The 13,917-nt window shown below is 53.4% G+C and overlaps 1 protein-coding gene across 5 annotated transcripts in view; it reads left to right on the top strand.

Annotated features, from left to right (window-relative positions):
• Positions 1-13,917, top strand: part of PLCG1 (phospholipase C gamma 1) — a 98,247-nt gene that overhangs the window by 70,644 nt on the left and 13,686 nt on the right. For 3 of the 5 annotated variants that reach the window (XM_034787325.1, XM_034787327.1, XM_034787324.1), the window contains 13 exons: positions 897-1,065; positions 2,244-2,366; positions 3,289-3,390; positions 4,407-4,594; positions 5,733-5,933; positions 6,436-6,555; positions 7,932-8,112; positions 8,557-8,634; positions 10,959-11,062; positions 11,807-11,903; positions 12,131-12,203; positions 12,732-12,889; positions 13,490-13,586. In XM_034787325.1, the coding sequence (XP_034643216.1) occupies positions 897-1,065; positions 2,244-2,366; positions 3,289-3,390; positions 4,407-4,594; positions 5,733-5,933; positions 6,436-6,555; positions 7,932-8,112; positions 8,557-8,634; positions 10,959-11,062; positions 11,807-11,903; positions 12,131-12,203; positions 12,732-12,889; positions 13,490-13,586 (1,691 nt within the window). The remainder of the gene's footprint in view (positions 1-896; positions 1,066-2,243; positions 2,367-3,288; positions 3,391-4,406; positions 4,595-5,732; positions 5,934-6,435; positions 6,556-7,931; positions 8,113-8,556; positions 8,635-10,958; positions 11,063-11,806; positions 11,904-12,130; positions 12,204-12,731; positions 12,890-13,489; positions 13,587-13,917) is intronic. The other 2 variants (XM_034787329.1, XM_034787326.1) reach the window with 1 other exon arrangement.

Raw genomic sequence — 13,917 nt, 5'->3', positions numbered from 1 at the left:
GTGTTGTATTTTAATCGTGGGAAAATGCGGGTTTTTATGGTTTTTCATTGGAGAATTTTTTTTTTTTTAATCACTGAAAACTAGGATCCCTGCTGGCGAATGTGTCTAACTAAATTACTAAATGTAATTTCTCTGGTAGCCTGGGATTTTCTGGGACAAGTGATGCTTATAGCCTTAGTTAGTGTCCTTTGATATTGCAGCCAAGGGCTTATTTTCCTCTTTGTACTCATGTACAACTTTGGTCCATGATGGTTTTTATGTGACCCTTATGCACACATGGACGGTACACAGATGATCAGATACTGAAGTTCTTCTTGCTAAACTGGTCCAGCAACGAGGGGACAACCTCTGACCATGGGCTCCTGCCCTACCAATGGCACAGATGTGATTGTTTCTCCACAAGAGGGCCATGATCAGCAGGAGGCACCAAAGTGCCTGTTTTGTGTTGTGTATTATAACTACATATGCCATATTTGTAGTCTGTTTGGTTCCTACATGGAAGTCATTGTCCTTCTCTGAGTTGGTGAGGAGGCAAATTTTTGTTAGGTTAAATTAAACTGGGAAGCACCCTGCAGTTTTTTGATAGGTGTCTCTGATCCCCCTCTCAGCCCAGTCCTGAATTGGAATGTACAGATGGACTCTACTGAGCCATTGGGCAGAAACTTGTGTTCATCTTGGTGGGGAAGAGAGTGAAATCTAGAATGTCCAGGGGATGCAAAGAAGCTGAAACCAGATTCTGTGGAGAGTAACTTGTAGAGTTGTCTAGTCGGCAACTGGTAAATTCCTGCAAGTTGGTGCTAGTAATTAATTCATGCAGTTACAAAAATGTTGACCTTCCCCCAATCACCACTCTGTTATTTAACCCCTTTATTCCCCCCTGCTTCTTCACCTACCAGATATCCTGTCGTCCTGTCTATTGAAGATCATTGCAGTATTGCTCAGCAGAGGAACATGGCTCAGAATTTTAAGAAGGTTTTTGGGGACATGCTTTTGACCAAGCCGGTGGACATATCTGCTGACGGGCTCCCCTCCCCGAACCAGCTGAAGAGGAAGATTCTCATTAAGGTAAAATTTCCTTTGTAGCTGGTGTCTCTACTGCAAAGGAAAGTAGGGAGTGGAGTTGGGATGAAAGGAATGTTCACCTAGGCATTGGAAGGGCTCATCAGTGATTTGAACCTTAAAGGGACAGTGCATGTTGATTTTATTTGGGCCCATTTCCCAAGAAGGTTGAATTCGGTTGGTTTTTCCTAGAGGAACCAGAGAAGATCCGATCTGGATCCACATACTAATTTCCCCAAAGTTCAGGGTGCTTTGGATTCAAGATCCATCCTTAGATTTTTTTCCCCCCTTGTCACCAATGATCTGATATTTGTACTGTGGGTCTCCTTGATCTGCTTCACTGTCTACTCCAGCACCGTCTGGTTACCATGGCACCTTGCACTGGCAGAGAATACTTTCTATTCTGCTGGAAATGCAGGATGCTCTAAGGTTGGGAGGGGGCATGGAGCTGAAAACTAAACAGAACTGGGGAGAGCCTCTAACTCCTCTGTCTTATTGCCCCCTGGTGGCCACCTGGGAAATGTATAGATTGTTGTTTTTAAATATCCTGTGCTCTGAAATTCAAGCAACCCGCAGACAGAATCTCCTTCGATTAGTCTTTTGGAGTCATTTCTTTAGAACCACATTGGTTTAATTCTAACCCACTGGCGAGTGTGTGTTACGGATCTCCTGCAGCGCTAAGCCACAGAGGAATCTACGGAGCTTTAGAACCAGCTGTGGCCAGCTCATGTTTTAATGGCTGGAGGGTCCCTGGTTCAATCCCTGGCATGTTGGCCAAGATGGTACTGTCACATAATCTCGATTATAAATTCTAAAGGATTCTTCCAAGAGCCACCATGCATCTGGTAGGGACATAGATTGGAAGCACTTAAGGACAAGACCTGGTTTTGCTATGTGTTTGTGGAGCCCCCTAGCACAGTGGAGTACTGGTCTATGACTGAATCTCCTAGCTACCACCGCAGTACAAAGTGCACAGTGGAGTTTTTGGCATCACTGAATTTCTTGACCCTTCTCTGCAGCGTGGAGGGGGATCTTTTATCCATAATTATGATCTAGGGGGTACCCCTTGCAATAGAGCTGAAGAACGTTAAGGTTGCTCAGATCGGAGCATAACAGGTGAATATGGTCTCTTCTGGGACCGCTGCTTCCTTTAGGGTATTTGATCCGAGTGTCTCATTCTGCAGCACAAGAAGCTGGCGGAGGGCAGTGCTTATGAAGAGTTGCCGACGTCTGTAATGTATTCGGAGAATGATATCAGCAACTCCATAAAGAATGGGATCCTCTACCTGGAAGATCCCATCAATCACGTATGTTTCTTTCTGCGGCTGCCACCTCATCCACTTCCTTCAGGTTACCTAGAGATCGTTTCCTGGGGATTATTAAGCCAATTTGATCTTGTAAACTAACAATAACGCTGCTGGGAAAATCATTAGCATGTGCATGGTAGAGAGCCATCCTGCCTGGGAAGGGAGATAGTGTAAATTACTTAGGGGTTTTCTCACTCCTCTGATTATGTGACACCGAAAGTGCCTTGTTTAATAGACCAGGTTCCATTATTGCAGTAAGTTATAAATTAAGTCCAGAGTTTACAGACTTGGGTACGTCTAAATTCATATTCAGGCACCTGACTAAACAGTCTGATTCTTATGGGTCTGAGCACTTCTGTTGTTTCAGTTTTACTGTGTGCTTTTGACGGTGTTTTCTCCAGTCAATTTCCCTTGTTTTTTGCATGGATCTTTCTCACGCATGTTTTGAAAAGGAGGGAGGTGCCAGGGTGAAACAACAGAAATTGCCTGGGTGACTCCGGGTCTAGTGTGGAACCTGAATCTACTCTGAACTTTTATTTTTTTAACTAGATTTCCCGTTGACAGTATCCTGTAAAAGTGTGCTGAGAGTTCTCAGTCTGATCCCGCATGAGCATCAGTTTGCATCACCAAGCTACCCCACGCTTTGATGCTATTGAAAGTCTCTGCTCAAGAGTATCTCTTGAGTTGAATTAGCAGAGTGTAGTTGAGCTGGTGGTGTCTTGGAAGCTTGGCTGGCATGTACCTTTTATCAGTGCCATTGATCATTGTCTTACATGAGCCTTAAAATTCACCAATCAGTTTCCCTCGCTACCCCCCAGCCCCACCAACCACAGGGCTGAAAATCCATCCAAAGGTGGTATAAGATCTGCTGGGTGCTGTTTGGATGAATTCCCTGTACAGATCTTTCTGTCTTTCCCTGCAGGAATGGAATCCGCACTACTTTGTCCTGACCAGCAGCAAGATCTATTACTCTGAGGAGACGACCGGCCACCAGGGAAACGAGGATGAAGAGGAACCAAAGGAGGTGAGGGCGATGCTTTCAAAGAGGGGGTGCCTATGCCCCTTGAAAATCTCCATTTCATGGACTGCCCGGAAGTCGTGAAATTAGCCCAATACCGTGACTTTTCTGACCGCAGGGAAGTGGAAGCGGGCAGCCACACACGTCGGCCTCGTGCTCGGCGCAGCTCACAGCGCATGGCAGCGTCACGTCGGAGTAGCTGTGCGAGGGAGGACTCAGCGGTTGGTTTTACAAGAGGCACAGTTGCCAGTGCTACCGCTGCTTGGCGCACGAGCAGCCATGGCCTCGGCAGGCCTCGGCACATGCCGATCTAATAGTCTGTGTTCCACGCCGCAGCAGTGCGGGCTACTGTGCCTCAGCTAAAACCCAGCCACGGAGCCCCCCCATGTCGAAACTGCTGCTCCGACGTGGCCCTGCCGTGTGCTCTGAGCAACCCCAAGCAAGAGATCGGTGTGTGCAGATGCCTGCTTCCACCTCCTCGCTGTGTGAAAAATCGCAGCAGTGCAGGGGCGACTCAGGGGCCGGGCAAGTTCTGTGAAATTGACTACTTTACCCATGGTGCTGCCAGGAATTACATCCCCCTTCTCGGCCCCCCGCCCCCCAAAAAAAGTCCTTGATTTTTTTCTCAGGGCCTTGCCTATGCTATGTGGCCTGATTGTCTGAGCAGCTGTTCTGAGCGTTGATTTCAGCAGGAGCTGCAGGTGCTCAGCATGTCTGAAAATCAGGCTATTGCTTTACCCCTCTGTGCCTCAATTTCCCTATCTGTACAATGGGGTTAATGACTTTTATGCCACCCTGGGGATGGTCTGGGCCCTGGAACATTCTATGCTGAACAGTAATGGATGTAAATTACTGGAGTCCCAAGGGATTTTATTTTAGTGGGAAGGGGAAGGGAATTCAAACACTCATGGTCCAGAGCTGGAGGCCCTCTGCCTCTGAGAACAGCAGGCCCCTTCCACAGGGAGCTCAGCTGAAGTGCTGGTGCTCAGTGAAGTGGGAGATGTATCTCTGCCCCCTGCCAGGTGAGCAACAGCACTGAACTTCACTCGACTGAGAAGTGGTTTCATGGCAAGCTGGGGGCTGGGCGTGATGGGCGCCACATAGCAGAGAGGCTGCTGATGGAGTACTGCATAGAGACGGGCGCCCCTGATGGGTCTTTCCTAGTACGAGAGAGTGAAACCTTCGTGGGAGACTACACCCTCTCTTTCTGGTAAGGATCTGCAACCCCTTTCACCAGCTCTGAAATAGCCTTAATCCATTAACTCCTTATCAATATCTCTAACTTCTGTGCCAAGATTCCTGGGTTCAATTCCTCCTCTGCCACTGATGTGCAGTGTAACCTGAAGCAAGTTACTTGATTTCTCAGGGCCTCAGTTTCTCTACCTGGGATGCAAAAACGGGAATCCTGAGTAGAACTCGAGGTTATTTAACTCTGTATTTGGCACTGGTGCGACTCCTTCTGGAATACTGTGTCCATTCTGGTGTCCACAATTCAAGAAGGATGTTGATAAATTGGAGAGCATTCAGAGAAGAGCCCTGAGAATTATTAAGAGGATTCGAAAACATGCCTTATAGTGAGCGACTCCAGGAGCTCAGTCTGTTTAGCTTAGCTTAACAAGGAAGGTTAAGGGGTGACTTGATCACAGTCTTGAAGTTCCTACTTGGGAGCAAGCATTTAATGATGGGCTCTCCAGTCTAGCAGAGGAAGGTCTAACACGATCCAATATCTGGAAGTTGAAGCGAGACAAATTCAGACTGGAAATAAGCCGTACGTTTTTAACAGTGAGAGTAACTAACCACTGGAACAATTCACTAAGTGTGGTGGTAGATTCTCCATCACTGTCAATTTTTAAATCAAACTGGATGTTTTTCTAAAAGATCTGCACTAGGAATTATGGCAAGGCAGATCGCTGGCCTGTGTGATACATAAATTACAATATGAGTAACATGCCCCAGAAGATGATCCTTCCTAACTCAGGTAGTTCGCCATCGGCTTTTGTCTTTAAGCATGTTGGGTTTCCTCTGCCATGTACTGCTGCTGACCTCTCTAGTGTGAGTGTACATTGATCACGCCTTTGTCCTGTTTAATGTAATCCCCGAGCCGACGGGGGCCACGCATCCTAGATGTCTTTACTCCTGGTGTCCAGTTTAGCTGGGCCATGGCCTTACAGAAATGACCAGCTAGTGATTGGCTTGAGCCAGTCACATGATGGCATCTTGCCCAATCAGTTTGCATTAGGGAATGGCTCTCTCCCCGCCTGCCCAGAGTCCTCACTCAGGTTGGATGCTGGGGCAGGCAGTCAAGGGCAAGCGTCTCTCTCTCTCTCTCTCTCCTTGCTCTGATCCAGGCGCAATGGGAAGGTGCAGCATTGTCGCATCCATTCCCGGCAGGACGCTGGCAGCCCCAAGTTCTTCCTGACCGACAACCTGGTGTTCGACAGCCTCTACGACCTCATCACCCATTACCAGCAGGTGCCTCTGAGGTGCAACGAGTTCGAGATGAAGCTGACTGAGCCTGTGCCGCAGACCAACGCCCACGAGAGCAAAGAGTAAGCGCGGGCGGGGCGGGGGGCGGGGAGGGAGTTCCTAACCACGTGGCTGCCCGGTGATCCCCTAGCATGCGCCGCTCTCCGCTTCACTGTGGTCCTGCTGTGCCACTCCTGGTGCTGGAGTGTGAGGCAATGCTCTGCGTGCTATCCGCAGCCTGCCGTCCTGCCCTTCCGACCCTGAGCCATGTGGCATTTGGGGGGAGAGGGCTGGGACAATGCCTCCCCTTTGCCATGGTTACTGGACCGATCTGTCCTACGTCTGCGCTCCTTTCATCCCCGGCCTGTCTCTGCCGAGGGGGTGAGATGGGCCTTAATCACTCCAGATACTGTCCCTTTCTCCGCCTCCTGTCCGTGTCACGCGCTCCCCCGTGAGCAGAGAAACCGCCACCAGTGGATTTGGTTACATTGCGTCATGAGAGGGACCTCGCCCTGGATTGGTTCTGGGGTTCGGCTGGATGTGTCTGGGACACGAGCACTCACGTCATGATGTCTTTACCCAAAGGTGGTACCACGCCAACCTCACCCGGGCCCAGGCCGAGCACATGCTGATGAGGGTGTCGCGGGACGGAGCCTTCCTAGTGCGCAAGAGGAGTGAGCCCAACTCCTATGCGATCTCGTTCCGGTAAGCCCCCGGGCTGGAAAGCGCTCGTGCAACCGTCCATCCGTCCCATGGGGAAGGTTTTGTTTATGCCCTGGCCTACAGCACTCGGGGGGTTGTGTTGCTTTGGGTTTGGCTTGGGAATCTCCACCTTGAGCCACCGTTTGTGCTCTCATGCGCCTTCGCTGTTCCTCTGCGTGGCCCCTGCCTTGCGCCCTTCCCTCGGTGTGTACCTGGGTGTGGGGGAAGTCCTCGCCGCTCGTGCTTAGCACACTATAAACCCCTTTAAATTGCCAGCGAGTTTGCATTAAGGGAGCAGTTTGTCTGGTCCCTGCTGAAAGTTGAGCCCACGCAGATCCTCCGAGATATTCGAAAACATGCCTTATAGTGAGCCAGTCCAGGAGCTCAGTCTGTTTAGCTTAACAAGGAAGGTTAAGGGGTGACTTGATCACAGTCTTGAAGTTCCTACTTGGGGAGCAAGCATTTAATGATGGGCTCTCCGGTCTAGCACAGGAAGGTCTAACACGATCCAATATCTGGAAGTTGAAGTGAGACAAATTCAGACTGGAAATAAGGCTACTTCCCATTGATTTCAGTGGGAGACAGGTGCCTAACTGCCTTTTGAGGATCTGCACCGTAGTCTCCCTGCATTGCTGTGATGAAGCGCTGTATTTGGTTCTGGGGCCTTTCAGGGCCCCTGTGTCCCTAATGGCTGTGCTGGTTCAGACAGACAGTTGGGCCACTGGATTCTGCAGCACCAAGCAGGGGAGGTTCAGATCCCTCCCCCTCTGTCCCAATAGCCATTCCTGCTCAGCCCTGACCTTGCAGGGAAGCAGAGCATGCCTGCTGGTGCAGCATTTAGACTCGGGTGGCTCACGAAGCTGCCCTGCTCTGGGGATGTTCACTCCAGTTGCCTGCCACGTCGGGGGGGGTTCCCCAGCTCTTTTCCCTGTGTTGTCTCATTAACGGGTGCGGCCTTCGGGATCTGTGGGATTGTGCTTTAACTATCGGAGGTTTCATAGTGACTTGGCTTCCTTGCAAGCTTTAGACACATCCCTGAGTTTGTGTCGCCCTCTTCTGACCTGTGGTGGTGCTGCATGCGCCATCCTAGTGCTTCGCTCAGATCTCCCCTAGCTCAGGGTGTTGGGCTCTGGAGATGGGCATCTGGCTCTACAGCGATTCCTGTGTGATCTGGGGTGGTGGCACCTCTTCCCTCAATACTGATCGCCGGGTGCTAGTGTTCTCTGCTCAGCGGTGCTGCTGGGTAGTCAGGGTGGCCCCAGGCATGGAGGGAAGATGTCAGGGCTGGGCTGGGGTCTCATTCTCCCAAGTGGCTGCCTGGGGAGGGGGTTTCTCTGGCTGTTTGCCAAGCAGCATTTCTGCTCGTCTCGGCCTGGCAGGGCGGAAGGGAAGATCAAGCACTGCCGAGTGCTGCAGGAGGGCCAGACCGTGCTCCTGGGCAACTCCGAGTTCGACAGCCTGGTGGATCTGATCAGCTACTACGAGAAGCACCCGCTCTACCGCAAGATGAAGCTGAGGTACCCCATCAACGAGGAGACGCTGGAGAAGATTGGGACAGCGGTGAGCGCGAGGCAGGCCTGTTAACGGGTCAGGGGAGGAAAGGAGTCAGCCCATCTGGAGCGAGGGCTCGGCTCTGCTGGCCTTGTCCGGAGCCATTTGCTTGCCCCTGGCCATACGGAGGTTGAGCGAGTGTGTGGTACCTGCACAGCCAAATTAGCAGGAGGACCTGGGATCCCTCCCCCCCACCAGACCTTCGGTATGCACAGCCTGAGCTCTCGTTGGCTTCAGAGAGGTGTGTGGGTGCTCAGCACCGCAGACCCTCTGGCCAGCAGAGGAGGTGGCCAGCACACTAGTTTAGACAGGATCTGTTTCCTACACGCCAGAGCCCTTCTGCACCTCTAGCTTCTGTGGCCCTTTCCCCTTGTAGCAGCAAGAAAAGGGGCTAGTTCTCCCCGCAGCAAATGCTTGGTTCCAAGCGACAGTGTATGTGCTTTTGTTTTGTAGGAGCCAGACTATGGAGCCCTTTATGAAGGACGCCATCCGGGATTCTACGTGGAGGCCAATCCCATGCCAACCTTCAAGGTATGCTCTTGCTGTTTGTCTTTACAGGTCGATTTTAATGGCCTGCTCGCCCAGCTCTGCCCCTGGGGCTTTTGGGCTACCCTCAGCATCCAGCTCTGTTCTTGGGCTCCCACTCACTCCCAGTTCTGCCCCCCATCTCCCACCACTGCCATTCTGCTTGCCCCTGGGGCTGCCCCCACCGCTACAGGTCGGACCTTTGCTGAGGGGAAAAGAGGAGTTTCTGGTGGCTGGGCTGAGTGAGGACACTTTGGAGGACCTGACCCACTGCCCTGCTGTCAGGAATGCCTTCTCCTCCACCCCAATGCTTGCTGCCTAGACAGGAGTCCGTATTCCTGCGCTTGGTTCCTGGCTCCTCTGTTGCTCTCATAGAGAGTTCAGAGGAATGGTGGGGGGGTTTCCTGGCTTCGTCCCAGCCCGTCGCTAGAGTGTGTGTGCATGGGTGGCTTCGGTGCTGTTCTAAGGTTGAGTCTGTTACTGTATCGCCGAGAAAGTCGGCCGAGTGTGGTTCCCTCAGCGTTCCCCGTGGCCTTTCATGGGTCTGTTCATCTGTTCTGCAGCCTTCATGCGAAAGTGATCAAATAGCTCCCGGCCGCAGCCCTGGCTCCGGGGACTGCAGTGCTTTTGGCAGTCTCTGTGTTTCAGAGGGGTGTCTCTGAGATCTCCGTGAGGGCACTTCAGTCCCCACCAGTTGAGCTATCAGGAGAGGGAAGAATCTGCTTTTCTCCTGGTGATCAGAACAGGGTGCCTGGGTTCAAATGATCTGTTCTGACTCCCCCTGCTGGCAGCTTCTGGAGGGGCGTGATCTCCCACTTGCTGTCCTCTGAAGTTTTTGTGTACTGTAGATTCCACTTCATAACAATCCGGATGTTCATATTAGCAACTTCCAGTTAATGGCAACATTTTTCTGGGAACCTCACTATTAATGGGGTTTGAATATTGGCAACAGGCATGCCGCGTACTAGCAACTTCGTTTGTTTGTTTTTAAGAAAAGCCCCGGCTGCAGGCAGGGAAGGAATTGCTGGGATGCGCCTTCCCTGTCTGCAGCCCTTGAAACCTGCGTGCACACAGGGACTGCACAGGAGGTGAGGGGCTGTGGGCAGGGCAGTAGCTGGAAGGGGGCTGCATCCCAGTTGCTGGGATTGCATGGTCTCTCTGCACTCTCCAGGCTGCACCTTGCTAGGGGACTGCAGGCAGGGAAGGAAGCGCAGGGATTAGCAGAGCCCCAGCCTCTGGAGAGCTCAGGAAGAGGTACAGGGCAGCCCAACGGTTCCCCAGTGCCCCCCTTCCTGCCGCTGTCCTGCCAGCAGGCAGGGCTGCAGCCAGGAAAGGCGCCTCCCAGCATTTCCTTCCCTGACTGCTACCTCATGCACCTGCCTTCCGCTCATTAGCAACTGCCGGATAATGGCAACTTTTTGTGGGCAACCCAGGGGGGATGCTAATAAGTGGAATCTCCTGTATTTCTTTTCATGGGGTTCCTAGCAATAAGATAAAGGAAACAAACCACACATTGGGTTCCTGTTTTGGTTTTTCCCCCCCTAAAATCTGCATGCGAGTTTGTATCATTTGTGTGTCGTCTGCAAAACACAGTTGCAAAGCCTGAGTGCAAACTGCATTTTATGCGCGTCGTGGGCCACTGCCTGTCTGACCGTTTGACCGTGTAAAGGTCCATTTGCACGTGATGTCTCCTGATCTGATTGTGCAGGGAGACTAAGTGCCCAATTGCACACAAGCCGTGTAGAAAACCAAGGCCGAGCTGTGACCCGTATCTGTCATTGCTTAGTCCAATAGCGCCATCAAGCTGGGTGGGGCAGCAACATTTCCTTTACTCATCTTTATGGCAGCCAGGCACAGGAATGACAGAGAAACAAAATGCAACACCAAACCAGGAAGAGACACGCTAGGGAAAATCAATGGCTCTTGCATTTGTGATGGCTGCCATCTTGGCCAGCACACCAGGGGTAGAACCAGGGTCCTCCAGAGCTAACAGCTGCTAGAGCTTGAGCTAAGGAGCCCAGGTTCCCTAATAGATGTGCAGCCTCTATAGACAGGCACAGCTAGGCACCAGAAACACGCTCTTAGCAGTGGGTTGCACATTGTCCTAGGATGGTTGCTAGATCCTGGCTCTTGGTGGACAACCCGAATGGCGGGTGCCCTTAGGCGAGCGAGCCCTGCCTGTGGAGTGGCTGTGCATAGGTTCTGTGTTACCCTGTGATCATACCTGCCATGGCGAGTGGACGAGGAGCTCTTGAAGGAAGGAGGCCTCATGCTGGTCTTGGTGTCAGCTGCCCAGCCTCATGCCTGGCGGCACTCTGTTGTTTTTGCAGTGTGCCGTCAAGGCCCTGTTTGACTACAAGGCGCAGCGAGAAGATGAGCTAACCTTCATGAAGAACGCCATCATCCAGAACGTGGAGAAGCAGGAAGGAGGCTGGTGAGCGACCCCCACCCCGCCCATTTCCTGTGTCTGCCCCCCATGGATGGTGGATGCCAGAGGATGAGCTTGGTGACCTTGCACCCATCCTAGCAGACGGGTCCCAAAATCCAGCAGCCTCAGAGGAGAAGCCAGGGGTCTGCCAGGGTCATGGAGACCACTGGAGAGGAGGAGGCCTTGCTGCCGCCCTGTTCTTGTTCTGTAGATGAGCAAAGGATGCTGGTCTCTAGGACTGTCCATCTGGCACCAGCACTCAAACCCTTCCTACTTTGGAGGGGCACGTGGGGCTGGAGAAGTAGTGAGTGAAATTGAGCTGCGGGGCCACAATAAATGTGGTGGTGGAAGGGCGTTGGGAGGGACGGACCCATGAGCGTGGACGAGTGCCTCGCTGTGAAATGGCCACCTGTCAGTGGGGTAAACTCCACCGCTGCCCGTCAGCTTGTAATGAGCCATTCAAAATACAGTCCGTGGGAGCCGTTACGCAGCTGGTGGGGCCGGAACCCTTTTGGAGGGCCGGGGGCATTCCTCTGTGCCCGATGCCAGCAGAGCTCACACAGGAGTGTGGTGAGAGGGGACAGGTTCTGCCGATTCTGCTGTGGCCACACAGTGGCTCCAGGAGCTGGGCCCTTTCCGATGTGGAGCCTCCTTAGGGTTGTGTTCTTCTGAGATCCCAGGAGTTCCAGGGCGGCTCCCTGGGGCCGCTGGGGACTGTTCTGACAGGGATTGCACCTTTGTCTGTCCCAGGTGGAGAGGAGATTATGGGGGCAAAAAACAGCTGTGGTTTCCTTCCAACTACGTGGAGGAACTAGCCACCCTCGGTGGCCAGGAGCCCGACAGGGAGGTGAGCGTGTTTCCGAGTGCCTGGGAAGGGACGTGGAGGTGGGGTGGGTTGGGGGCGTGCCAGCGGGAGAGTGGCTGTGTCTGAGCCAGAGTGGAATGCTTTCCTCCAGGTTGTTGGGACACGTGCCCCATGCTCAGGATTGGGGTGCTAGCGTGGCTCTGGGGTGCAGGGTGGGCTCGCTGCTGCACTAGTCAGTTCTGACATGCCGACCTGTGATCCGTTCCCAGCAGCAGCTAGACGAGAACAGCCCCCTGGGAGTCCTGCTCGGAGGCACCCTGGATGTGCCGTCCTGCCAGATAGGTAAGCACTGGGGTGGGAGTGGGGTCGGCTGCTTTCTCATTCGCACCCATGCGTGGGTCTTGCTGGGAGCTCCCTGGCATGAAGGGGCCTGGTTTCCCTCTCCGCCCACAGCAGCTCCAGTTCCTGGAGCCCAATGCCGCACCTCCTCTCCTGCCCTGCATCCCCTGGACACCTGGGGTACATGGCTTCTCTGGGGGCTTGGGGAATCTCCCACTTTGAGCCCAGGAACAGCGCTCGGCAATGGACTCAGGGGCACCATGAGCCTGCTCCCGCAGCTCTGGGCAGTGAGGCCAGGAATCAAGCCCAAGCCTCCTCTAGATCGCTGGCCCATTTCCATTCCCCCCCGCCTCGTCTCTGGTTGTCATAAACCTGGAGGCCAGCGAATTGGGTGCAGCTCGGGACCTGACCGTAGGAAATCCACCCGGCACTTGTTCCTTTCCCTCCCCTCACTAATCGCAGTCCAGACCGCAGAGGATTTGGCTGCATGAGTGGTTGTGACCTTTCCCTTCTCTCCCTCTCCCATCACAGCCATCCGCCCCGAGGGCAAGAACAACCGCACCTTCGTCTTCTCCATCAGCAAGGCCTCCATGTCGCGCCCATCCATGGACGTGGCGGCTGACACGCACGAGGACCTGCTGGACTGGGTGAAGAAGATCCGGGAGGCAGCCCAGACTGCTGACGCCAGGGTGAGTCTGGTTAGCCACCTCGCCCTACAGGCCCCTAGCATCCTTGGGGATGGACACCAGGTCCTCCTAGAGCTGGCTGCTCAAGCCCAGACGCCTGTTCCCACTGAGCCTTGTAAAGGGAGTTCTGCTCCCAGCCCTTGGGAAGAGGGACAGGTCCTGGTAGAGGCTGGAACAAGCAGCTGAATAACCAAAGCGCTCCTCGCTTGGAGAGAGAGGGGCTTAAGGGAAGGGGAGACTGTAACCTCCCCCCTCCACTCTGTAGATGGCTAGTTCTCTGATGGGTGGAGGCAGGCCAGGGAGCGCCCTACAGTGTGGGGTGGAGGTAGGACGGAGGCAGCTGGTAGTCATGAATTTTCATAGTGATTGAAGGGCACAAGCCCCACTGAAGGCCACTAGGACTTGTGCTCCTAAGTCACGTCAGGGGCTTTTGAAGCCCCCTTCTGCCCCCAAAGGCTTTCAGGGTCCATGATGTTTGCTAGTGCAGAGTCCAGCAGCCTCCAGTCACGGTGACTAGTGATCGCTCTGTAGCCAAGGTCACAGCTGGGCAAATGCTGCTGCTAGCGCAGGAGCCTTGGTGACTTTGTGTCTGCCTCCTGGCAGCTCTCCGAAGGGAAGATGATGGAGAGGAGGAAGAAGATCGCCCTGGAGCTATCGGAACTTGTCATCTACTGCCGTCCCGTCCCCTTCGATGAAGAGAGTAAGTGCAGGTCCCCAGAGTGCCGGTACACAGCAGACAGGCTGCGGGTGCATTATAATCCCCCAAAATGCCCCCAGCACAACCCGGCCTGACTGTCTGTCAGAGGTGGGCTGAGCTGCTGGGCGCAGACCCCATTCGATTTAACCAGAGGTTTGGGGTTCAAGGCCAGATTGGAAATAAGTTGAGGTCAAGCTCCTAAGATTCCAAGCCCCAGGTGGTGGAAATCTCCCACAGCCAGCTGTTCTCGAGAGATTTCAGCCACTTGCCAACGGGATCTGGCCTAGAACCAAAGCCACCACAGTGGGTTCGGATCTGGGGATTCAGGCCAAGC

This window comes from Trachemys scripta, chromosome 12 (assembly GCF_013100865.1).
Source record: "Trachemys scripta elegans isolate TJP31775 chromosome 12, CAS_Tse_1.0, whole genome shotgun sequence".
In the NCBI taxonomy this organism is placed as follows: Eukaryota; Metazoa; Chordata; order Testudines; family Emydidae; genus Trachemys; species Trachemys scripta.
The sequence above is the reverse complement of the archived record's forward strand: the minus strand, read 5'-3'. Positions and strand labels throughout refer to the sequence as shown.